The sequence below is a fragment of the Caloenas nicobarica genome, chromosome 5 (genome assembly GCF_036013445.1).
Source record: "Caloenas nicobarica isolate bCalNic1 chromosome 5, bCalNic1.hap1, whole genome shotgun sequence".
In the NCBI taxonomy this organism is placed as follows: domain Eukaryota; kingdom Metazoa; phylum Chordata; class Aves; order Columbiformes; family Columbidae; genus Caloenas; species Caloenas nicobarica.
Genome location: NC_088249.1, coordinates 62960985 through 62988283, shown reverse-complemented (window position 1 = coordinate 62988283; position 27299 = coordinate 62960985). Strand labels below are relative to the sequence as shown.

The 27299-nt window shown below is 36.7% G+C and overlaps 1 protein-coding gene across 2 annotated transcripts in view; it reads left to right on the top strand.

Annotated features, from left to right (window-relative positions):
* Positions 1-27299, top strand: part of ANO3 (anoctamin 3) — a 179227-nt gene that overhangs the window by 124668 nt on the left and 27260 nt on the right. For both annotated transcript variants that reach the window (XM_065635814.1, XM_065635815.1), the window contains exons 5-13: positions 1029-1181; positions 2950-3050; positions 7182-7226; positions 10918-11049; positions 12412-12518; positions 13860-13915; positions 15814-15935; positions 17133-17267; positions 23014-23110. In XM_065635814.1, the coding sequence (XP_065491886.1) occupies positions 1029-1181; positions 2950-3050; positions 7182-7226; positions 10918-11049; positions 12412-12518; positions 13860-13915; positions 15814-15935; positions 17133-17267; positions 23014-23110 (948 nt within the window). The remainder of the gene's footprint in view (positions 1-1028; positions 1182-2949; positions 3051-7181; positions 7227-10917; positions 11050-12411; positions 12519-13859; positions 13916-15813; positions 15936-17132; positions 17268-23013; positions 23111-27299) is intronic.

Here is a 27299-nt window from a genome sequence, read left to right as displayed (position 1 = left end):
TCTACTACCTCACCTTCAAACCTTTGCATCTTGTATCTAAATCATTCCACCTAGGACATTTAAAAAAAGAATAAAAGTTAATGTTTTTACTACTGTTCCCATTCAGAATTCTTAGAAAGGGTGACAGACCCTATTGTGTATTCAGTGCACTAATAATCTTGGTTAACGATCTTGACTACCTCACTTTGGATTTCAGATACTATTTATCTGGATATCTTGAGATAAATAGAAATATAAGAATTTATAAAAATGGTCCCATATGTATAAATGTAATGTATCATACTTCAAACCTAACATACTTGTTCTGGACAGTTTGTGTTAAAACGAGTGCTGCATTCTCCAGAAGATGATGATAGTTTCTCAGTTTACCTTTTCAGATTTCAAAGTCTTCGTAGTCTGACACCAGTTTATGTAGTCACAGTCTATTCTGAATCATGCAAAACACAGAATGCAAAAATAGCTTTCAGCGGCAGCATGTAAAGCAGGGTTTTCCATATTGAGGTCAGAGAATCCCTTGTGTTTGCATGGTGGGAAGGAACTACACAAGATTTAAACATTGCTAACATGGCATTGAAAAAGCATTTCCGCTAGAATATCCAGGAAAACATTTCAGTCAATAGCGCTTCTTTTTTAATCTTTTAGATTTATTTCTGTCTTGGAAAAAATAGGTTTGTTCTATAAAATTTGCCCAGGTGCAAAGCTGGGAGACTTGGTTTAATTTACTTGCCTTTAGTTTTTTTTAATTCCTGTTGGAAAGTAAGGATTAACAAAAGTTCATATTGATATATACCACACAGCTGAAAGAAATAGGGGTTTTGTGGAGCTATTTTGTTTTGTTCTAATTTAAAATTGCGATTAACTGATGCACATGAATTGCCTGTTCTTCTGACTTCTTTACAGGTTTATCCTGCAGATATGTGGACATTTCCCTGTTTTAGAAAATGCTGTGTTACAATCAGCTTGTGGTGAGGCTCTTCATCTTCATGGATGCCATATTTAACATATTTTTAAAATTTTATCTTCTCCAGACTGATGCCATGGCATCATCAGGACTGTTCTTCAAAGACGGCAAAAAGCGCATTGACTACATCTTGGTCTACAAAAAATCAAGTCCACAGGTAGAAAAAAGAAGCACATTTGAGAAGAATTTGAGAGCAGAAGGGTTGATGTTAGAACGGGAGGTGAGTCTTGTAGCTTATGTAGCATAAAACAACCTTTAGAATAATGTTGTACTTTACTGCATTTATTAAAGTATCCTGACAAATTTACAAGCCTTTCCAGTCAGGGTGTTTCCTCCATTTGTTTAATTCTATTCAATTAATAGTAGCAGTTGTTTGATAGTGTGCGTTTAACGTGTTTTGGAGGTGCATAATTGTACATATACACACACACGTACCCTCCACACAGATGTAGTGCAGTATAGAGGGAAAACTCCCAGCTCCTTATGCCAGCACAACAGAAACTTCAGTAACCCATGTTGTTGCTCTAATATAAAACCTCTATGTCTTTCAGCAGGATGCATGATACTGAATTCTCTCTGTTTTTCCAGGGGTTAAGATTGTCAGTGTCGAGTTAATCCATAATTCTGTTAATGGCAGTATTAATATAAAAATGAAGGAAAACAAAGCTAGGAAAACAGCCTTGGATTTTTGCTGTTTCATTAATTACTTATAAAACAGGCATATACTTAGTCTACCTTGAAGTAATCTCCTGTATTTTTTGTGTCTTTCATCCTGATTTATACTCTTCAACTCAATAGAATTGCCTTATGTGTTTTGTGTTATTGCAATGTGCTCTTAACTGTTTTGAAGCACTTGCAAATTCTAGCTGATAATGTAATATATTGAATATTCATAAAGATCTAACCTAATAGTGGATTAAAATTTCGTTTTAAGGCTTTTAAAAATTGTTACGGTCTGGTAGTAAAATTATCTGGTTTTGTTCTGTTTCAGTAAATATCCCAATCTCAGGTGGTGTCAATTCAGAAGTATTGACACTTCAGAAAAAAAATGTTTTTATGAGATCAAGTGTTTTAAATTGTCTTCCAGTAGTATTTTTTTAATCCACATATTTTGAGAAAAATGAAATCCTAGAAGTAATATTATTAAACTGTGTCGCGACTCTATGGAACCATAGGTAGAATTGTGAACATTTTAAATTTATTAACGCTTTAACAAAATTTGCAATTACCTTTACTTACCAAACCTTGCATTACTCAAGGTTTTGGGAGAGTTTAATCAGACTTAACTCTATCGAAACATTTACTTATAAAAACTCAGGCAAATACATCTGGGAGAAGAGTGTGGAACTGAAGTGTTTATAAGAAAAGATAAATATGGAAACCTCTAGTGTTGAAATTTTTGTTTCATGTACAAATAAATTAGTGATGAAAAATGCCTCTGTAGAGTATTCCTTGTAATGTTACAAAAAGTCTGTTTATACAGAGATCACATTTATAAGTTTGTAGCAGATATTGCAATTACTTAACCATTCCCTGGAGTTACTGTTTTGGCAGTGGGACCTGCAGCCTCCTCGCAGCTGTTCCTATGTCTCTAGCAGCTGAGCACTCTTCTTAAATGGGAAATACACAGAATGGTCTTCAAGCTGCTCATCTAAGATGATCTTGAAGGAGTTTAAAATGAATTCATTTATTCCATGTCAAAAAATGCTGCATAAAACCTTTCTTTATTTTGGTTGTATTTATGAGCAAAGATTTGTCCTGCAGATTCCTTTTGGCAGTTAATAATTTACTCATATCACAGTGTTTGGGAGAAAAGAAAATATATTAATTTTCCTTTGTCTAGCTGAGAGCACTTAGAGTGTTTTCAGCCTTGCATAGCCACTTCAGACCTAAAAGCAGAATTTGACACTGAAGAATGCTTTTGGAAAGGTGAATGTTATAGGAGCTAGAATTATTGATGTGTATTTCTTTGTTATCGCTCTTTACAGCCAGCTGTTACAAACAGTGATATCATGTTTGTTAAAATTCACTGTCCGTGGGAGACATTGTGCAAATATGCTGAAAGAATGAACATCAGGATGCCTTTCAGGTATTGTGGAAAATGTTTTAAGAAGCTTGTCATTTAGCTGCTTAATGTTACAAGTTCATTACTTGATTAAGACTAAAATGGAGTCTTTGCTGCATTGTGGCCAGGGACACTTATATTTAATTTAGTGAGATGATATGAGGAGAGACAAATAATGGGCACTGTTCTTTTCAAATTTACCTGTGGTACTTGTTTCAAGCATACCTTCCAAGTTAAATCGAGCAAATCTCTTTAGAAAATACTCTTAATAGTTCACACATTGTTTGGATGTCCTTGGCAGAGTTTTCAGGTATCTTCCCTTTGAGGTCAAGTATTCTCTGTGATTTTATGGTATTTTTGAAGTCTTACCCAAAGGCAAGTGAAGTGACAGAAATAGCTGGTGTCTTCTGTGTCTTCAATATAACACATATTGGCATACTTCGAATAAAACTAGATACCTTTCTTTCTTGGTCATCTAGCTTTCCTTTGACAGAATAATGAACTGAACTGAGTTCCCTGTCTATGTTCTGAATAAATCCTGTCATATGTTTTTGCAATAAATATTTGTTGTTTATTTGTAGGACAAGTTAATATCTCCTGCGATAATACAGAAGTTTTTAAAGAAGAAAATGTCCCTTTTCAAATTGCTTAATAATGTTTTTCCAGAGAGAGAAGAGCATGTAGTGTGTGGTAAAACCTCATGAGGAGTTAAAGTGGTAACCAGATGCCAGAGCTGTGTGACTCATGGAAAATACCCTTACAGCGCTCCGCCTCACTTGAATTGCCAAGTGCTCAATCTTTCATGTCCCTGCTGATTTTGGCTATTGCAGTGTGGCTCTCCTGCATCGGTCCTAAGTCAGAAACGGTCATCACGAAGCATCCTTTGCTCAAAACTAATTTCAAATACCCAGCTCTATAATGAGTTTCCACATCAACCTATTAAGCCTTCAGAGTCCTTTCCATTAAAATGTTTTCTGTAACAATATTCCATACGTTTGAGAATATTATTGCAGTGCCAGTTGAGCTTCTCTAGTTTGAATAACTCTTGTCAACATTTGAAATATGGAAGTGTTTGCATATGTGTGTACACACACATAAACAATCTAAATTCCAATTCAAATACAGTTCTTACTTGGTTTTGATACTTGAAGTCACCAGATTAAGATTTAGCAATGGCTTGAACTCTTCATCATTTTGATAACTTCACAGATCAATAGTGCTCTTCGGAAAAGCAAAAAAGGCTGACTTTTGCATTCAAAGGCATTTAAAGACCTGTTTGGTTTTTATATTATTAACTAACATGTAAATGTTTTCTTGTGGTGGGTTTTTTTTTTTTTTTCTTCTTTTTTCTTTTTTCTTCTTCTCCCTCCCCAAAAGTGTCTGTCTGATACGTGTTTCTTTGTTGCTGGGCTGCTGCTTTAGTTTCTTTTTATCCCACTGTGTTCAGTACACCAAAATTAGATAAAATGTTAAATTTCGCTGCTCCACCTTCTTGGCAGTTTCGCTGTAGAATTAAATACATTTATTTGGTAAGAAAAAAGCCCACTGTCCACCTAAACCTCCATAACAGAACGGTGAGAAATGAATTGATCACCATTTCTTTTCTCTTTAAAGATATTTTAATAGTATTTTAAATGAAATTGCGACCTAAAACTTATGTGAATATTTCAAATAGGCTATTTAGTTTCCTTACTTTTAAAAAAAATAAAAGCGAGCACTGTTTTATTGTGAACCCAAGGTGGATGTAGCAGAACAGGTCTAAGATCTGTTTTGCTCTCCCAAAGTGTCCAATACAGATGCCACGCAAATCTAGAGCAGTGATTTGTGGTGCCTTCTCTCTTTCCAGAAGGCTGTGGTGTGGAGACTTCCTGAGGCAGAGTTCATGTCTTCATCTTTGTTTATATTGGCCCCTGATGGCTTTTCATGGATGCAAAAATAGCCATCTACGCTTCCCTAACAACATCCCATGACCACACGTTTTGTTATTTAACTATGTGTTCTGTCAAAAGCACTTTTGTTTTAAGTCTTGAGCTTTTATAAATCGAACCATTCTTAACTCAATGGCATATATTGTTTTCCTGAGGTAACTATTTCCCTCATTCAATAGACAGAAGAAGCTCAAATCATACAATTCTCCCATAACTAGAATGTACTTCAGTCCTTCACTCCCAAGAAGTTTTAGGTCATGCTGAGGTGGTTTTAGGTTGTTCTGTGAGGAGCAGGTAGTTGGACTCAATGGTCTTGTGGGTCCCTTTCAACTTGAGATATTCTATGATTCTAAGAACAGATTCTTTCTCTTTGGCTTTATCTGTTTTATCAGTGGCTTCTGACTGTCCATTTTTAATACATAATCAAAGAAGAGAGCTAGCCCTTGCTGCAGTTCTTTAATGCAGTACACCCTTGTTCTCTTGCACAAAATTTGGGCTTTCGGTTACAGTCACTAAAATATACTGTATGTCAGCACTGTATATGAATAATAAATGAAGAATAAAAGTCATATTTTTAAGGAATGTAAACAAAATCAACAGAATTATTACACAGTTCAAGAAGTATTTCTCTCTGTTGCTGAAAAGTAAAAATGCTTTTTTCTGACCCAGAGGACCACCCAGCATCCCAGAACTGTTTTAGCATGGCATTATACCTAAAGGTGTTGGCAGATATAGAGTATACATCATATATGTAATATAGCTGGAATCTCGGAGTTTCAATTACAAAAGGAAATTTTTCCAGCATTTCAAAAGACTCTGTGGTAATCACTGTTGTCTTGTATATGGCTTCAAACAGGATTTATGTTGGCACCAAGGTTAGATCATGACTGAATTATACTTTAACAATTTATAGATATTTTTGTTAAGTGTATGGTCTGTCAGTAGAAATGAAGCTCCGTTATATATTTTTGAAGCTCAGACAAAAGGTTTATTTTATCTGTCTACAAGTATCTCTTGAGCCGTATATTTATTCGTCACACACAATGATAATTTAGATGTAGCTGTACCTTAGCTGGACTCCATCTGTGCAAAAGAAATGCTAAGGGCCATTAAAGGGAATGAAGGAAGGGTTTTGTTAAAAATGTAATGTCTGAAAATCCTCTAATAATTCTTAACTGCTTTGTTAACAATTCCGCCTAGCAGTACCAAGTTTCAGGCTGCCAACAGCCTCCACATTGGTAGATACATAGCATTCCAATGTCTGTGTATTTTCTAGGCAACGTTTCCTTCCCTCTCCTTTTCATGTATTGTTACTTTAATGTAAATAATTTACTTTACTCAATCTCAAATACTAGCTGGATGAGCAATTGGAGATCTTGCTAACTACGTATGGTTCTACGTTAAGAAGTGATGGAGAGGTATCCAGAGTGAAAGTACCATTTGTGTCTGTGATAGAATGAAGTAGTTGAAACGTGACATGAAATGATAGGAAGACGACAGGAAAAAATGAAACTAGATGTATAAAATATTGCATTGCAGCAAATATGTCTCCATACAGTTTCAAAATAACTGTTCTTGGAAGACTCTACTGGGAATTTCTGGTCGTGTTTCTCTAAGTTTCTGTGACCAGTGAAGGGTGAAGAGAAAAGAACTGTTAACATAAAAGTTGTTTGTTGCAATTCATACTCTTAGATTTTTAGAGCCATGGATTGTTCTTCAGTTGAATGCAAAATGTCAGGGGAAGGTGATGCTATATACCACATCAGAGAATGAAGATTGATCTAATGGCACTAAGTGCTTATGGTATTTAATGCATAGAGTGCATCAAGCATTTAATAGCGTGGAAACCCTGGTGATTCTTCTAAGATGAGTTTTATGAAACAAAAGCTAAGAAAAATCACATTAAATGAATACTAGAATGACACCACTGAACCCTGTCTGATGTGTGTCTCATGAATGAATTACTGATTAGCTATTATTGTCGTTATTATTAGCTACAGATCTAAAATTTAATTTTGACTCGGGAACAAATTTTGAACTTGAAAACTTGTGAAATCACAGCATATTAATGACTTATTCTATTTCAGTTTCCTTTTTTAAGTGTTTTTCACTTTTCTGCCTATGAAAATGCACGCTTTATCATGTCCAATGTTCTTTTATAATTTATATGTCCTTTTCAACTGTCTCCTACTTGATTATTTTCAGCTGATTTTTGCTGTTCTTTCAGGAAAAAATGTTATTACACTGACTGGAGGAGCAAAACCATGGGCAGGTTGGTGGGTGATGTGTAGCTTTTAATTTTGTCAGATTGTCACCCTGCTAAAGAAAAATCCATTCGCAGTTGTAAATTTATCCAGGAAACTTGGAAAATTACATTATTTTCCTGAAAACTCAAAATATGTTAGCTCAAAGTGTTAAAATATTCATCTGTAACAAGACTGCAGTACTTGAAAGCTTTGCCAGTTCTCATTTTAGAAATGCAGAAGTGTTTATGCCAGGAAAAAAAAAAACCCAAAAGGCCTTATCATGGCAGCAAAGATGTAACACTGGAGCTGTCGCTAGTTTTGTCTGCTGTTACCAAGGCATATTTCTTTAGCAGGGAAGATGCTTTGGAGTGCATGTCTCGGATTCTGGTAGTCAGCTCTTCCCATAGACACACAAACGTAACTCTCATGTGTGTCCTGGTGATCAGGATTAAGTCAATGCCATGCACCAAAGTGTATTTTGAATTTTTATTTGATAGCTGACAGAATAACGCTGCAGTAACAGCTGTTTAACTCTCTGGAAGGGAAATACTTGCAAACCTCACCGGCGGCTGCTGCTGTTGCTGCTTCTGTCAGCCAGGAGAAGGGGACAAGAGGCCACAGCAGCGGGTGACAGGAGCCTTGGGGACACTGCGAGCTGTAATCGCTCCCTGTTGCTCTAGTCAGACATAATGATGTCTTGTAAATCCTAATTACCTGAGGAAAAGATATGAAAATTTTTACATGAGGGAAATCCGAAAGAGTTTTCTATCACGGGTTTTCTAGAGATGGATCTTGAGATGAGGTGGCATTTGATTCAGGTTCTGTTGTTACTTTAGATGATGAAGAGCTCTCATTATTTCTTAGGAGCAGTTTAAGTAGTCTTATGATATCAGTTTGCAAGACGATCAGCTAACAAAGATAAAGAAAGCACTGTTGGACAGTAAAATGAGAAAACTGTAAACATAATCAGATAAAATATGTGGAAATAAAACAATCTATAACATAAATTTACAACTGCGGTTTTTCCTCTTCCCAGTCATTCACATGCTTGCTCCATTTTAGTGTGCATTAGGAAAAATGTAAGTCGTGCTTTTTAATGCAAGGGCAAAATCAACAAGCTTTACTGCAAAATTGTCTCATTTCATCTGTATCCCATCTGGTGAGTCCTAGATATTAAATATATTTGTTTTCCTCATTTAGAAGGACAGATGTCTGAAACATGCAATTGAATTTGCACAGTACCCGTGAACCAAGTAATAAACAACTTTCATGCCAGATTAATTTTTCATTTGAGACAAGTGTTTTTACTTGTGATTTACTTTGTGAGAATTTGGGGGTGAATATTTTTCTGAATATTTTCTGCCACTTGATGCAATCCAGTGTGCAAAGAAATAGTATAAAAAAGGAAGAAAAAGAAGCTAACTCTAAAATTCCTGTCATAATTTTAATTTCTACTGTCATTCTTTCTTTGCATCTTAGAACTTTTCAAACTTAACTGCTTCTCTCTAATTTATCAAATCTCATTAATAATTCTAAGTTATTAAGTGGAATTTACAAGCACTGTGATGAAGAACTATATTAAAATCTTTCTATATGAAAGGTAAAATTTTAACGCTATAGAGTTTCTATAATTTAATAATATGAGTTAACAGTTGTATGTTAGACCCTGCTGTGACATTTACACTTCTCTAAATTCATATATATGATTATATGGTAGATGTATATATCTATATATGTCTTTTAATGTAAGAAATGTAAGAAAAGACATCCCTCTTGCTGGATTATTTTTGTATGGAATGGGATGTACTTTTCAGTTGAAATATTCTATGCTATCTGAAGGCACTAGGTTTTGGAGTGATCAGCCGTAAATGATGTAATGAAAAAGCAATTACACCTTAGATAAAAAGCCTTTTTACCTCAGAAGAGGAGTTGCAAATGTAATGTGGTTATAATTTTTAATTTATTGCAATACTCTTCTTCATTAATTTGCCTGTTAAAAGGAGCAGCCATGAATTTTTAAAAAGAGCTAATTTCCATAAGGTAATGCTTATCTACTAGTTTTTTAGACTTTTAGAGGGGGAAATGATCAAGGCTTTTCACATAACCAATTTTAAAATAATTTCTTAATAAAAAGTCTGAAATCAGATGCATCGTTTTTCTGTTCTTTTTGATGTGTCTGTGTATTTTTCTGATTAAAGAAAAGCCTGGGTTTTGACTAAAAAAATATTTTTTTTAAAAAATTGCATGTCTACAACAGAAAAAAGATGAAGACCATAAAGTGAAAACTGTACTTATATACACTGTGTATAATTGTACCAGGAGAACATCCACTGGAACCCATAAATATAATCAGCTCTCCACAGGAAGGTGTTAGTTGAATGAAGGAGACACTTAAGGGATGCACCTGCCTGGGAACAGTTTTCCATCATTCAACTTTTTGAACACAGTTTTGTTCTTTGGCTCATCATACTTGGCATCAAATTGTGTATGTCCCTCAAGTGCGGAACCAGTTACATACCAGTGTGCACCAATACCTTGGCAATATGTAGCAAGAAGAAAATTTTGAGAATTTTAAATGTCAGTGTAAAATTCTGATCCCACATTTGACTTAGATTTCTGTCTGACAGTGTTAAATAGGAGTAGAACTTTTTTTTTTTTTTTCCCAATGTTGATAATGCGTATTCACAAAGGTGACTTTGCTGGCCAAGAGCAACTTACCGTGCCATCACTTATTACTCTTAATTATGAAATGGGTAGCTGTGCTTCTGCTTAGCACAGCCAATTAAGTATTCACCTCAGATTAAAAAATCTGATACTTAGCTTTACACTTCTTGCGCATATGAGTAAGGCCCAAATCCCGGTGAAAAAGTATTATTTAGGGAATGTTTTTCTAAAATTTAGATTTTTTTTTTCTTTTTTGGGATCTGTGATATGCTTAGAGTGTCATAATATAACACTAGTGTAGTAAAGAAACCTACTCCCATATTTCATTGCAGTTGAATATGAAAAAAATATAAGTCAACAAGAAGTGCAAAACTGAAGTAATGATAACTAGTAACTTCTAGCATTTTCTTGAAAATTAACTGCACTTCACTAGATTTTTCCCCTGTATAAACCATGTCCTGAGATACTATTTAGGCAAGTTGTCAGTGGAAGAAAACTCTTTTTGTTACTGGTATATAATCTAGTCAAGGATACAAAAATTATGTTCTGTTTGTGTTTTTTAATGTTGATTTTTAGGAAACTGCATGAAGCAGTATCCTTTATTTGATATCTAGATATACGGTGTTGTAAGGCAATATCAGCCCTCTGATTCTGGTGAAAAGTTTGCAGAGAAAAGCTTTACTGAAATCAGAAAACCATAAAAATTTGATCCTGAGCAGTCCTGTATTTACTTTTAAGTTTTATGAACTTTAGTATCTGAGGTGTGAGGCGAGGGAGGGAGGAGGAGTGACACCTGTGTTGTCCGGATGGGCTAGATTAAGTAATTAGACATGGTTTTGAGTAAGGTGCAGGCGTCCATGGTTCTGCCAGATAAACTGCCTTGGAAAATTATTTTCCCCAGACTCAATACTACAGCCTCATCTCAAACCATAATCCCGCTACTTTTAGGAGGACTCGTGCTTTCATTTCATTTCTAGCACGATGCCACTAAATATGCAGTGTAGAAATGAGAAGCAAATGAGAGTTTGTAAATCTGATTTCTTATTGCCTCAGTTTGCAGAGGAATATGAGAGAGCTGAAGAGCTGGTTGCCCAGGAATCCCATGAAGCTGGACAAGGAGGCCCTACCTGATCTGGAAGAAACAGATTGTTACACAGCACCCTTCAGCCGTGCCCGCATCCACCAGTAAGTGCTGGAACTGAGAAAGCAGCACCAGAGACCACAAGTATTTTTTATTTTCTCACTTCTTCTAAGCAAGTGCCGTTAACAGATGGTCACTGGCAAATACCCAGTATCATATTTGATATTGTCTATGGGTTTTCTCTTAAAGCCAAAATCTACTCTCTCTTACTGGATCTTTGATGGTCACTCAGTAGTATGGGGAAAAATTTGACTGAAAAATGAACGCTGCCTTTTTGGTTTAGGAGGTTTTCTTTCCATTACATGACAAAATGCAAATATCTGCTCAAGTTTGCTTTGCTTAGTTACATATTTTACTTAGGCAAAACCTGAAGCAGCTGTTGAAATTAAGAACACCTGGAGAGAAGCTAAAACCAGGGATAATTTTTTTTCTTTCTTATCAGATCTGCATTTAAAAAATGCTTTTGTCTCTGAAAGTATGAATATATATACACTAAATAAAAAGGGCATGTGTTCAAATTAGTGTTTTGTTGATGATGTGGTTTAAGTGCGCTATAAATTTTTTCTGAACCCAAAAAGTAAATATGAAAACTCTGGTTATTTCTTCATTTTAGAAGTATTTTCTGATAATTCTTTTAGGAGAGGAAAGTTCATTTAACGTAGAAGTATAAATTAGGCTAAATAGGAATTTTTGCTTCTCAGTAAAGAAGCTATATGCTAGTGGAGTGACTTTACACTGGAAAGACAAAATAATTGCATTATCATCTCAGGGTTTTTTGGGTGATTGACTACATTGCATTGGATCAATCACCTGGTTTTGGTGTTATTTCTCAACCAGCTCAGCTGACGTTATCAATGGTAATAGTGTCACTTTTGGCACAGCTGAGGAGGAAAAAGCTCTTGAACGTCAGATTTCTGGCATCCGGAAACCAGAGCCATCTGGGAAGGGATGCTTTATTTGGCTCCATCCTAGGATTTTCTAAGGGAAAGTGGTTGTGGAGCTGCTACTGAAATGTCCAGTGCATGGAGATTTTTTTTTTTTTTTTTCCTAAATAGCAGTTCTGATGTTTCCATGACAGAGACATCTGCCAACTCATAAGTAACTTGAATTTGAGAACAACCACTGCTTCTGAAGATACTTTTTAAAATTAGTTATATCTAGAACAGATAGTAGGGTATTTTGGAATTTAGTTTTAGTTGCTCTGTTTTCTCAGCAATAATCTGGGATGACAATAAATTTATTTGACCTCAGAAAATGCTCTAGGGTTGTAAAATCTTATATCTTGTGCAGTACCCAAGGAGAGGGTAAAGATCCACTATATCAGTGTAAGAAGAAAACACTCGAGCAGCTATGTTTCAACACCTCTGTATTGTCTGAATATTAAAATACATTTATTATTTTAATAGTTTCACGATAAACAACAAAGACAGCTTCTTCAGCAATTCCACAAGAAGCAGAATCGTGCATCACATGCTACAGAGAACAAAGTATGAAGATGGAAAGTCCAAAATGGGTGAGAATGCTGCATTTTCTCCTAACCCAAAGCTATACAAATTTTATGTCTTTACTTGCCTGGAAAAGTATCGTTTGAGTAAACTCAATTAATTTTGCCATTCCTTGAAGTCTTTTTATTCGCTCAGTAACAGAGCTGAAGGAATATCACATCAATTATTTTCCTGAATAACTCTGTGAAAACTGGCAATATTTTTCACTTAATTGTTCCTTCTTTAAAATCAATTGGAGAGATTATGCTAACTTTATGCAATCAAGAGCCACAATAAAGAGAACGCAGCAGTTCCAGTCCAGCAGGATCCGTGTGAGCTACACTTAACTTACTGAGGGTCTCCATGCAGCTCAAAGACAGCTGACCTGAAGACTAAATCCGACTTATGTCAACTCTTGTATTACAGTATTATTTTTTAGAAGGTCTAACTATTCATTTTCCTTTGCAGTGAACAGGGGATGTGTGTATAATTTACTATATTCTCTGCAGGAATTAAATTAAGAATTAAATAAGGTGATAGAAATTACAGAAAGTTGTTGCTTGAGTTTCTGAATAAAAGCAGTAGCAAGAAAAACATAGAAAATGAGGGTTCAACTCTAATTAATGCCTTTCAAGTTGATGATGGCACATTTCATTATGAGATTAATTTAACGTAATTTGTATATTTGAATGGACAAATTGAATTCCATCATAAGTACTTATTTCTGGGGGAAGCCGTTGGCTGTGGCTATGCTCTTACAGGGTACTGAATCTTTTTATTATAGTTATTAATGGTTATTTATTATTTATTTTTCATAATGTGCTTTGATAGTACAACAAATCTGTTTTTAGGAAGGCTGTAGGAACTGATCCAAAATGCTGTAGCCAGCAGGGTGCAGAGCACTGCTCTGACACAACATCCTTCAGCTGCCTTAGATTTAGAAATCACAACAGGTTGGCTTTTAACCCTGCGGGGTTTTTGCTGCCTTGAGTATTGTCTGTCCATACCACTCTGTGTATGTCAGATCATCTGGTCACCCATAAAATACATATCATATGCTCTGATGAATACAATGTAAATGTGATTATCTTCTCACACCTGATCTGGCACAAGCACCAGAACCTGAGAGACAAGTTGCAGCCACTGACCCTCAGAAAGCTGCTGTAGTTTGACAGAGCCAGAAATCTCCAGGGATCAGCAAGACCTGCACCAAGAGTTGGTGGGATCATTGATTTTTGTCATGTTTAGCAGCACCCTGAGCATCTAATATTAAGTTACATTCTCAATATGTAACCTGAAAATTTGCACTGCTTGAAATTAAATGTGTATAAAAATTCATATCAGAACTAATTTTTTTTTTTCCTTTTTAGGCATTAATAGATTACTAAATAATGGAACATACGAAGCAGCATTTCCACCACATGAGGTAAACTGGTTAATTTTGTATTTGTCTTTATATTTAGATTAAAACTTGCATTAATGTTTTGAGATCCTACTTTATTTTTTTGTCCGGCAAACTTTTCATTTCACTGTGTAATCTATTGAGACTTATTTCTATTTATTGCTCTTACTTTAATATTGGCTTTTAAAATTTTTCTTATATAATGCATTATAATCACTTTCTGGAGCATTTTCTTACTGAACTAGAATATTATAATTCTTTTTTTTTACTTTTATGAACCGGACATTGCCTGTGGAGTTCTTAATGAGAATATCAGTTATTCCAAGTTGTTCCAATTAGTTTTATTAAATTGGTTTTGCCCACCTACAAAATGTTCTATATTTCTAATAGCTTGCACACTTGATCAAAGTTAGGGAGACTGGTTAATTATTCCCCATTTAGTCCTTTCTGAATAGTTCTGGGTAACTTGTACTTGACAATATCTTCTTTAGTGGGTTAGAGCCTACTGAAGACTGTAAACCTGTGAAGTAAATGAAAAACTTGTGTTTGACTTCAGGGGGTTTTCAGACAATCTTTATGCATTGAGAAGAAAAGCAAGCCCCACATCTGTACTGCTTGGAAAGGCTGATCAGTAGCTTGGAAATTGCAGCTCTGAACTCTGTGGTTGCTCAGGCTGAATATTGTGACTTGAACTCGTGTTTCAAAGGCCTGACCTGCGCTTTACAAATTGCTGAGCGTCATTTTTCATATGGTATTAATAATTAAATAGTGGGGATGTAGAGGAGGAGTAATTTTTTGATTAATAATTGAACATCATTGTTAGCACTTCAGCTGTGCTTTGCTGGCTTTAGGGAAAAGCTGGCCAGACTACCCGAAAAACCTCTAAGGCTTTCTCTGGCTGTGAGATCCGTGCTGTCATAACTATTCTGTCATATCTATTTCATGTGTGTGTTCCTTTGTTATGTCATAAGCTGCCGTTTCAAAATTTCAGTTAAAGTTAAAGAAGTCATATTTTTAAGCCAGTCTTACCTTATTTGCTGCTTGCCTGGTGCAAAGGGCAAGTGATTGAACACTGTCAATTTCTTTTTTTTATTTTTATTTTTAATCACACGAGCAACCGAGAGGGAAAATTCAGTCCCAGTGTGAATGTTAAGACTTGGACTCTATTGTGGATAAACAGTGTAGAAAAAATCAGAAGGAAAAAAAAAAAAAAAAAATACACGATACTGGGTAATACTTTATACATTGTGCTCATTCATCCAGGTGACTGTCAGAATAAGATGATGTTCTGTTCCTAGGTGTTGCAAAGGTCACACTGACATTTTTTGTATGGTTCTTTGCTGAATTTAATGAGAAATTAGTAGAACTGGACACTTTGCTGTGTCTAGCTTTGTATTTTAACTTGCTCTTAAACCAGAGGGTCAGCAGATTGCAGCAAGTAGTGTGCTTTCAATTGTGGGGATTACTCAAGATTTCAAATAAATTATAAAAATCTAGATGGCTAAATTACCTGGATCTACCAGGGACAAGAATCTGTCTGATTGCTGACTCTGAAGTACTGCTCTGGGGATCTCTGCTCTCCTCCCGAGAAATGATTTGGCTCATTTGCAGTTATTTGATGAGAGATTTTCTTTACCATAACTGAGTGGTGGGGACTTTCGGGAGGAAAGTGTTCAACTAAAGGACATTTCCTGCTTCAGAATTTTGGAGTAAAATTACAAATATAAGAGATTCTGCTTAGGATGGTTCTAGAGAATCTGTGTGTTACCTTTCAACTGCTGAGCTTGAGGCTGTTCTTTCGTAATATGAGACCTACTTATTAAAAATAGTGAACTCATTTAAAATTATATTCAAATACCCGATAGATGTTTATCTTTTCCATAAAGCCTATTAATATATTTTTATTTCTTTGTGTTTTTCAGGGAAGCCACAAAAGCAGACATCCCATCAAAACACACGGAGCTCAGAATCACAGACACCTCTTATATGAGCGTTGGGCACGGTGGGGAATGTGGTACAAATACCAACCTCTTGATTTAATCAGGTATTAGTACTTTGAAGAGTTGCTTGTTTCTGTAACACAGCCAACCTGATAACAGTGCGTAAACCACGCTGGCAGATTCCTTGGCCTTATTCTTTCCTGTAACATTTCGCTATTTGGTATTATCGGATAAGAGTGAAATTGCTTAAGTTGCTTCTTGCAGGTGGTCTTTTGTGCAGAGCTGTTAGTTTCAAATGAGACTGCAGAAAAGGCAGGTGGATCCAGCCGCTTGACCATTTGCAGTGTGCAACTTAAAATACAAACCCATGCAGTGTTCTGCTGAACGGAGACACTTGCCCCTCATGAGAGCACCTATGAAAACAGACATAGTCAGAGTTTCGAGATCCAGTGGAGGAGAAATGCAGCCTAATTGCAACATTTCCATGGGGTTTAAATAAACTTCTCTTTATGTATTTTATAATTAATGTAATAGATTACAAATTGCAAAACAGAGAAATATATGTAATTGAAGTTAAATAACTGTAATGTTTGGTTTTCATACTTTCCTCATCTTTGACATCAAATACCAATAATTCATTTTTTCTTGCTGTCAGTTTTTATTCCGGATATGACAGTCATAACCAATCACTGGGCCCAATATTGTTCCACTGAAGGCTGTGGAGCCCAGCTCTGTGCTGATCAAATAGTACCATCAGTGACTGACTTTCTGATTGCTGCTACTTCATCTCTTCTACCAACTGATATCCAAATGTTGAAGAATTAAAGCTCAGTCTTCAACTTGTTGGTTTAGTCCATTGGTTTCTCTAGTAATAATTTGAAATATGTCATATTACATTATTATCTATCATAAATGCTTTTTCTAATGGAATAATTAGGTCATACCAACTTATTTTATTCCTTTTCAGAAATTGTGTGTGTGTATATATATATTTGTGTGCAAATAAAAAGTCCTACGTTTAGTAATATTGAAATTAGTACATCGACTTAGTTACTCAAGGACGTGAAAATTACAGAGCGTTCAGTTATACCCTTATAAAATACACGTTCTGGTAAGTCTGCAATTAGTGTCAGTAGAATGTTATGCCAGCCTGAAATAAAACATTTCGGTAAACTGACAATAATTTTACCATAAACTTGTAATGGTAGTTCCTTATTAGAATTATTCCACTACTGTGAAGATAGATAAAGGTTGCTGTAAGTTTTAACTTTAAACAATATATGTGTTTCCTTTTCATGTAGGCGATATTTCGGTGAAAAAATTGGACTGTATTTTGCCTGGCTGGGATGGTACACTGGCATGCTTATTCCTGCTGCCCTGGTTGGGCTCTTTGTTTTCCTCTATGGATTATTTACAATGGATTCCAGCCAAGTAAGGTAAAATCTTATTTAATAACATAGATAATGTTATATTGTCGAAAATTAGGAACAGTCTGGCACAACTTAGATCATCATATTTTTAAATGTTTTCCAGTTATGGTAATCATGTAAAAGTAAACAAATAGAACCCTGGGTTCTTCAGTCAAGTGTATCCGCTTTGTGTATCTGTTTTGCATCAAGCTGGATGCGTACCTTTTGCAGCAAGTGTCCTTACCACGGCGTCTGCAGTGATTCCCATTCTGTCTGTGAGGAAAAACAGGAAATACTGGTTCTAATGTCATAGGTACTGAAATGGTTGTCGTTCTAGTCAAGGCTAACAGATGAAAAACCAGTCAGACATACTCCCTCTTTACCTCCGTCTTGCCTCTAACATCCAGAGTGTAGTTCAGTTGCTAAACTTCAGCTTCATTTTGTCTATGCCTTTTCTCGCAGTGTTAGAACCAAACAAAATTCTAAACTGTGTCAGTGTCAACTGGAGCTAGGAGACCCAGCTTCAGGGATATTACAACCACATGAAACGAACTGAGTTTTCAAGTCTCCCACCGTTGTAATTTTGCTCTGAGAAGGGGTTTTGTCAATTTAGAAATAGTGAGGAAGGTGCTCAAGTTAAGTGCCAAATGTATTTTTAGGAACTCGTTTCAGAGGACGCACCCCCTATTACAAAGTTTTCCATTAGATGTCATCAGACACAACAGTATCAGTGCTCTTAAAATTGCAACTGTTCCTCCAAGCAGTTTGGATGCTTAGTCTGTAACCAGAATGGAGTCAAATTTCTTAGGAAGTGATATTTCTCAGGCTTTGAGCGGAACTATTTTAGGTTTTCTTTATGGAATTGTCTTTATCTTCTATTTCACGATGGGTTATTATATTCTACAGTGCTGTAATTAAGGCTTTTTTTAGGCTTGCTTTTGTACAGCGAACTCCTGAGAGACTTCAGGACTTCAAACTGCATTAAATGCAATTAAATGCAATAAATCTATCAGCCAGGAAACTATGATATCTTTAGGATATTGTTCTCTGTATTAGGATTGTTTAGCACAAGAAACGTCTGTAAAATGCAATGTAAAGTAGAAGATCAGTCTGTTCTTAGAGCGCAGGGTCGGTTGAACAGGGAATCTTGTGTTCGTCACTTGTACAATGGCACGGTTCCAACAAGGGAGGAACAAGGGGCCATAATCTACTATTATCAATATTCAATATTTTGGGCACTCCTCATGGAGGAGAAACATGTGACACTCCCCAAGAGAAAGAACAAAATTTCTAATAATTCCATTTTTTGAAACCGTAAGCTATTATGTGCTTGTATATGTGTCATGCGCTTCTCCGGAGAAGAGTTGGAGATACAGCTCCTGCTTAGTTCTCTTAGCAGAGAGATGCAATTACCTTTCTTGCTGAGGGCTGCAGAGTACAAATCGCAGGAGCGCAGAGACAGGCTGGCTTTCATGTTTTCCTCTCCTAAGTTTTTCCCTGTGGCTGCTGTTGAGTAGCTGCAGACAGATTTTGGTTTGCTCCCCATGGAGGCTGGTTGCGTGGGGTCCAATCCCAAGGTGACTCAGTGTCCTGCTGTGCTACATGGAGCACCAAGGTGCCCGTCAGGGGCTTGGGCCTCTATTCCAGAAACAAGAGCCTGAAAGTTAGGTGATCCACTCTATAAGACCTAGATGGTACAAGCAAAAGGGAGTATTTGTATATTTTTTATAGTTAACATAAGCCAGTGTTCATTTAAAAGTACTGACAGAGGGTGGGTTAATGCAGAAGCTCTAGTCGTGTGCTCTGAGGCAGCCCCGTGGCTGTAACCTGGATGTGTTAATTCTGGACAGAAGGTCTTCTCTGCCTTCGGTGGTGTGAATCTGTGCAGTCCCTCTGCTTACTCGTGACCCAATACTGTCACATCAGCACATTGCTGTGACCAAGTTAGGAAGACCCGCTGCGAGACGTGGATTCAAGAACACAAGTTGATTGTGACTGGCCTTATAAAATGTGTGTAGATGTTTTCTGTATCACCTTGTGCGTTTAGGCAGTTCTAAAGGCCAGTGGTAACAGATGCTGCTCCTTGCCATGTTTCCTTGCTTAGCCTGGAAGGGGTTAGTGAGGGTTAGAAACCTCCTGAGACCTGACAGGAGTCATCCATTAGCAGGCACACAGGCTGCACAACCTAAATGTTCTTATTCTTGCCATATTCTGGGACTGTGGGATTATTTATCTAGTTGTTCTGCAATCATTTAAAAGAAAACTGCTAGATAAACTTCTATAACAGTTTTAAAATACATAATTTCATTTTGAGCGCTGCAGCTACTGCGGTATGCAAATATCATGTTCAGCAACCATCAGGAAGGAATGGAGTTGTGTACATTATTCTGATAAAATCTGGACATTGGAAAAACAGTGGCAATTAGGACTTTAAACCTAGTGCCAGGGCATTATGGCACATTGCCCCAAATTCAGTATTATTCAGTGTAATGCTACTTCATGTGAGACAGGTTTCATCCTATGTTATAAGGAGTCAGTGGACGTTAGGAAGTGTTGATTTACAGCATGATAAAGCCTGCCAAAAAAACCTATTTTTCTCCTGTCTTGTGCACCACAAAATTTAAACTGACTGAATATTTTCCTCAGTGATGTCCCTTCACCTCTCAGGCACAGGGAGCAGCTGTGAGCTCCCCTCTAGTGGCTGCAGGCAGAAAATGATCGTTTTCTTCTTTTTCCACTGAGGTCCAGCACAATTTCAGCAGACGAGGAATAAGCAAATGCACAAGCGTACATTACCATTGGACTAAACGTTGCTTGCGATGCCAACCATAGGTTTTGTGCAGCACTAATTCAAGGATTATGCAGAATGGTGTCACATCTAAGAACTAGTTTGTCTTGTTTGCGACTCACACAAAGTGTCCGCCTCTGCTCTATGCTTGGGGTCTGTCCGGATACCAGCTGGCTGTTTATGTGTATGTGTGTATATAAATATTAAAAATATAAATATTATATAAAAATATCTATATCTTAGCCTGTGCTGGGACCCCATCTCTGCCTGCCACGGGACTCTCAGTCCCTGCACCCAGTGTAAAGGAAAGATGCTCTGTGTATTAATTATAATAGTTCATCTGAAGCTGCCACAGGCAAGTTGGAAGTTGAGCATATTTGCTCCCTTTTGGTGGGATCCTTCCTTCTTTCCCGGGAGGGAGTGCTTCCCTCCAGCTGCCTTTCATCCCTGTCATAGTCTTTCCTTTCCTCAGTTACAGTGTTAGGGAAACTACACTTTCAAATCTGCTTGAATCATTTGATGTTTCCAATGTATTGTACGGGGAGGAGGAAGGTGAAATAAGAGGGGAAGATAAAAAACCTGCATACACACTGTGGTATCAGGGACTAGACACAATTATAAGCAACTATCCGTCTATGTCCCATGTTTAGAAACAGAAGTTTCTCCATTCTGCACAATTATGGACATTTTTCTTTCCTGTCACAAAACAACGACATAAGATGGGCAGCGTTACTGAAAGCACGTTGGAATGGTGGATGTTCTTTTTCTTGCATGGGTTTCAAATAAAGCTTGATAATACTGTGGTTGCCAGGAGCCGGCACTGAGGTCTCCCTGGGTACTGAGATTATAGCGTCGGCAGCTCATTGCAGGATTCAGTTCGGAGATGAAAGTAACCAAGAGAGAAATTCAGAGAATCTCTGTTGAAGAAACTCCATGGTAACTTCCAGAGTATTTGGATTGCATTCGTAGGGCTCAGGCACGCAGAAACAAAAATTCTGAACATGAATGCATATTTCTTGTTTCATACACTTTTAAATATTTTTTAATGCATTTGCCCTCCCTGAGCTAAACTGGGGGACGTGTGAGGTGGTTGTCATGTGGGATGGCTTAAACAGACCCTTAGAAATGCCTTCATCTGGGTTCTTTTCTTTGTGCCATATCTATTACCTCTCTTTATTCCGAGGTTAGATGTCAAGCTATTACATGATGATCAGTCTATGTAAAAGTAAATCTGGTGTTCTCAAAGAGTTTGGTTTTGATTAGTTTATACGTATCATTAGTTATAACTGTTTTAAGTTGTCTATTTGTCAGTCAAACAGAACAGCCAGGCATGAATGCAGGATGGCTTGAGATGTCTTTGCACCATGTACTGTAGTCAGATTTCAGATATATAAGCGAGGACAGTACAAAGAAGCTTATTTTGCTCTGTTATACAGGAGAATTGAGTTGCAGTAACAGTTAACATAGCACCTGTCAGGAACATTTGTGTAACAAATGTTACTGCCTTTGCAGAGTAGTGCTAAAGCTTGTGACCTATCGCTGCCAGTATAATTTTGTAAAACTTAACGCATTATTAAGAACAAACCAAGATTTTAACTGAAGGTATATAATACAGAAAAACTAACATTGATAATGTTGAATTTAAACTCAAAGCACAGTACAATTCGGCCTTACATTTGACAACGATTTGTATTATTGCCAAACGATTATAACATATTGTTGAAAGATGATTTTCTGTGCTTAATCATTTGAATGAAAACACAAGCAAGAAAATTCTCTGATGTGACACACGGTAAGATTTCTGTTGCTCTGCAACTCTGAAATGACTGGCTGTGTTCATTCTGTCTCGGGGTCACTTAGGACAATTTCTTTGTCAAATCCACGTTATGTTATAAGGTTTCAGTGAATTAGTGATTCCGATGTTACGTGAACAAAGATTTAAAAAGTGGCATCGAGGCAAACAGAATCTTTTCTTTCTATTTACTGTTATGTCAGACAGGATTTAATAGATGCACTCGTTTAGAAATAAGCATAATATTCCGTACAATATTAGAACTGTAATTTTGGCTTTTATGAGTAGGAGTGGAAAGCGCAGTGTTTATTGAAACAAATTAGTAGGGATTCCCTGGCATTTGTTTTATACTGCCTCTTTCCTGGTGTGTCATAGGATCATTTCAGGCATGTCAGGGAAAAGCGATTGATGAGGTTCTTTGGGACGCTTACTCACTGCAGTTAAAATTTGCCTTAAAATTCATTTTTATGCTTCTGTTAATTCTCTTTTGTCTTTGTTAAGACACTTAGTTATGTACTACATTTTTAATATGAATGGTCCTAGTGAAAACAGTGACTTCATCTTCTTAAAGATTAGGATCATGAAACATCAGAATTAAAGTGTGTGTGGTGTTTTATGTTTGTTTGTTTTAATTAGCTCTACACATAAGTTCCTCTGTAGGAAATAAAAACACTTGAAATACTGCTGCCAGATATCCCTGTCAGTGGGTTTTTACATGTGACCTGCTGATCTAAGTGTACATGTGATCATCTTGTGGAACAGACCTTCAGCTGATGTAAACTGGGATAAGTTGACTGAAATCAGTGTAGTTACACCGGTGATGTTCATTCTCCCAACGTCTGGTATCTTCTGTGTCACTCAGAAAAATAGGCGGTAAATGGGTTGGGAGCGAATAATGGGGTTTTTTTCTTCTGTTTATGATATTTGGGAGACAATGGGATATTTGGAAGTGTGAGAACTGTAGCACAATGCCCCAAAATATCGCATACTACTCCAGGGCCCATAGTTTTCAGGTTACTGGTTTGAGATTAGGCTTTTCAAGCCAAATATTCACTTTTAATTTATTGAGCCAGTATTGTAGGGTGGGCATGCTGCTAACAAATAGAGACCACAAACTGCATAACCTCAGACAGAAAATCATAAGAATTCCAAAAGTCTTTTTATAACCTTTATTTTCCTGTCTCGTTCTAAAGCAAGGAGATCTGCGAGGCAAATGAAACCATCATGTGCCCCATGTGTGAACGCAATTGCACACTACAGAAACTCAATGAAAGCTGCATATACGCCAAGGTAATTATTGTCTTATTGCTTTCGAGATTTTTGTCTGAAGGTTCGCTTTCATTGTGTAATAGCTGCCCTTGTTTATGCAAAGATTTGTGCAAAATGTGCTGTTTCTCTACAGAGGGTTTTTTTCAGCCTTTGTAATTCATGTTTCTAATAAGGGAATGCTCTGAAATGATCAGAGATTTTTCTAAAATTTGCTTTACTTTCTGTGAGTGTTTCCTTCCCAAATCCTTATTGTTTTCATCAACTTACAAAGTCCTATGAGTAATAAAACCTTTTTTGGAAGGTATTTCCTACTTTATCTTATAATTAACTTTTTAGTCTGTTTCCCTTGCTTACTTTGTAATTGAATTTCTGCTCGTCCTAAAGGAATTCTCTAGTATAATGTGCCTGTGTTGTGCTTTACTCTGTCAAAGTAATGCAAAGATTTTACACAACTGTATATTTTGTTACAAGAAGCTCTCCTTCAAACTTAAATAATCACAAATACCTGTGTATAGATGCAGTATTTTCAAGCGAGCAATATATTTTGATGTGTGGTATGTTCATAATGCTGGAAAAAGCAGCCTTAGCATTTTTCTTGGAATTCTTTAGCCCATAAGATAAATCTTGCTCAGAAGCCTGAATTTATAAAATGTGATTGTCTCAGGGCCGTGGCATTACAACAACACTGCAAGGTGAAAGACAAAATTGATTTTGCATTAGATTTCAAAATTTCATACAGATAGGACCAATGTTCATTAGAACTCAACATTTAAATCTATCTATAAAGGAAAATTCTAAAAACATTTGACATTTATAAAAATTCTTTCTATTTCAATTTTATAAATTTAATTTTCTATTCTATAATGCCAAAATTAAAAAAAAATTAAAAGTTGGTTTGCAACAACAGCAATAAATACCATTGAAAATGTTACACTTAAGGCAAAACTGATTTTCTTTTTTAAATACTGCTGTAAGTCTACAGAGAAAATGGCTCCATGAGATTTTTTTGTAACTTTTTAAAACTTTTTTTTAAGAGGGTTAGAGCTTTCCTAATTGAAATAACATTACACAAACTATATAAACCATCCCAGAAATGCCTCTTTTTAGAAGATGACAAGTTCCTCTTCAGCACTTCACTGCCGTTTGACAGCAAATTAATACATTTGGCATTGTGGTTGGCATCGCTTTAACTTTAGGTCCTGTTATTTTGACATCCTCACTTAATAAGCTACAAGTTTTCTGTCTTATTTCTATGTACACGGACATCATGTGCTTAAATCATGCAAATTTCACATTTAATGTCACATCGTGAATAACGCATTGCAGCAGAAAAAAGTGTGTCTGTCCATCCCTACTTCCATGTGTTTTCAAACCAATCCCCATGAAACAAAGTCAGATGACAACCAGGGAAGACAAGCAGTAACCACCTGTGTTCCATCTTCCCAGGCAACCTTTTCCGATGTCTGCAAATATTCTGGAAATTCGTGTAAGCTCTGAACTTTTCCTGCCAATGCTTTTGCTCTGAAAAACTGATTGACCTTAGCTTGGAACACAGAAAACTACGAAAAATTGTCTCCTTTCAGGATTTGTCTGTTCTGGATCTCCCCCAAGTGGGGAAGAGAGAGAATCCTCTTTGGGAAGAAATAGAATTACCATCTGGCCATTCGAATGGCAAAGAAAAGGAATAAAAACCCAAACAAAACAACAAACAAACAAAACCCACCACCACAACAACAAAACCAAAAACAACAAACCAAAAATCAAGGAGGCTTTTTATAGCTGTGAGATAATAACGGTAATGCCTTCACTCACCATATGGTCTCTAAAGAAAAGTTCACTGCAGCTTCACTCGTTACCCTCTTGCTAGGAAATGTACCCAAACATGTATCAGCACTTCCACTGGGTTTGCACCCAAATGAGAGAATGAAAACAATCTGTAATGTTAGAAAATGACAATCTGATTTCAAATTAAATGCTCCTTTGTACTTTCTGAAGCACTGTTAGTAATACAAGTAAGTAGAACTAACGTATTTAAAAATAAGGTGTCAGATCTACTCTCGGGGAAAAGAAAATGGCATTTCCTGCTCGATTTCTTGTTCCCGAGACGGAGCTCATCAGTGTTTCCCTCTGGTTTTGTTGTTGTGGGAACATAACTTATTTCTCTGTCTTCCTTCCACACAACCGAAGAGCTGATAAGCAAAGGAAGCTATTCCCGATTCATGGGCACCGGCACCTTATTCTAGAATAAGTGTTTTAATCCTTATTCATTCAAATAGCTCATTGTATCTGGGTACATAAGCATTGGGTTAATTAAGAAAAGTGAGTTCCTTTAAGTGCCGTTTATCTCCCCAAACCCGCTTATGTCATGGGACCTGCCTCATTTGTGTAAGGCCTTCTGCTCATATTTCATGTTATTAAAGCTGCTGTCAGGGTTTCTGTCTTAAATATCTGCCAAGTTTCCCTTTAGAGGAGCACTTCAGAGAGAACAAACTAATGCCAGGAAAATCATATACTTCAAGTGTTTTTTCTGCCAAGTTTTTTGTGAAGCTGGAGACAAAATACAAAATATGCCTTTATCCTTCTTGTTACTGCTCAGTTCTTTCATCTCCTCCCTCTTTATTCAATTTCTATTTTAAAATACAGCACTGAAGTTTATAATTTAAGGGAAAGGCAGACAATACCTGAGCTGTACCCCGAATTGCTAAATGGCCAGGCTGTCATTCTGGTCTGCATTCAATGGACTCTGTGATCCGTGGGTGCTCAGCGAGATGCCCGTGGGCTCTTTGGGCTGGTCCTGCCCCCAGCACTCCTTGTCCTTGGGCCCTGGGGCAGACTGTTGATTTAGGGTGGATTTGAAGTGATGATGACAACATCAGTCAGGTATGCTGATGGACCAGCACCGATTCCACCGATATTTCACCTCTGATTGGTCAACGCTGAGTCTCAGAGTACACATTTAGCCTTTAAAACAGTCGAATCTTAATTCCTGAGTGTAATGCTGAAAGACTTTTGCCCAAGCTTTATAAAGACATTGCTAAAGGTAGAAAATATGTATCTGGCTCCCTGTCTAGCAATCAGTGTTAATTCTGCTGGGTTAAGTTGGTTCATTTTGTATTTCCTTGGACAGCTGCACTCTTTACTGAGAGGAGTATCCAAAATCACATCCTCACACAGGTCTATATTAAAAACCAAAAACGTTCATCAGATTTATTGTGCTGCTTTTGCTCACCTCTCACATTTTCAGTCTCATACCCATTACGTTTGTGTTTTCCTTCGTGGAAGCAAAAGAAAAACAAAGCACAAGACCTTTATGTGTACAATCCATCCCACTCTATGATGCATGCAGGGAACATACTGGATTTATTGATATCCAATCGCAAACAGTCAATTCCTATTTCAGAACCTTAAAAAAAAGGAGAAAAAAAGCAGAACAGACATACAGATAAAGTGTGTGTTTTCAGTAAATTCTCATTATAATAGCTTTACTCAATAAGAAATAAAATAGAGGCAAGCAACACTGTTTCTATTAAAGTTTCATGCTTTCCTGAGTTGGTTTTCTTAATTTGCGAGGCAGAAGCAGTAATGCCAGCCTTCTCTAGAAGAATGAAATCTCTCGGCAGGATGAGTTCTCCTTGCAGTGGCAGCTCTTACAGGAACAGGTTGGGTGACCTGCCCCAAGGAGAGGGCGGTACATATCAAAGCCATTGGCAGCACTTTTTCATTTCTTTTTCCTCTCTCTTCAGATCTTCTTTCTAACATATGCTTGTTGGTGATAAGGTAGTTTGCTCTATTATTTCGTAATGATGTGTGCTTTTTTTTCAAATAGGAATTTGAAGCCTGTGCTTGGCTTACTAATGCTCAGCAATATCTTAAACCACCTTTCATTAGGAGAAATATAGGCCTGTTATACCTGCATGAATTACATTGATGTAAATGGACAACCTTAAATCTGTTGAAAGAACACTGATCTTAATTTCAGCTTCCTAAATACTGTTTCATATTATGGCTTCAATACTGGAAATTCTGGATTTTTGTAATATAAATTGTGATGTCTTCATAATAAGTGAGACATCAAATTCACCTGCTCAGATGCTTAGAGTGATCCATAGGCATGCAAAGACTAATTATTACTCATTTTCTGTCAATAAGCCTTGGATTTTGCAGTAGAATTCTGCCCAAAAAATCTTACAACAAAGAGTAAGATAAGGGA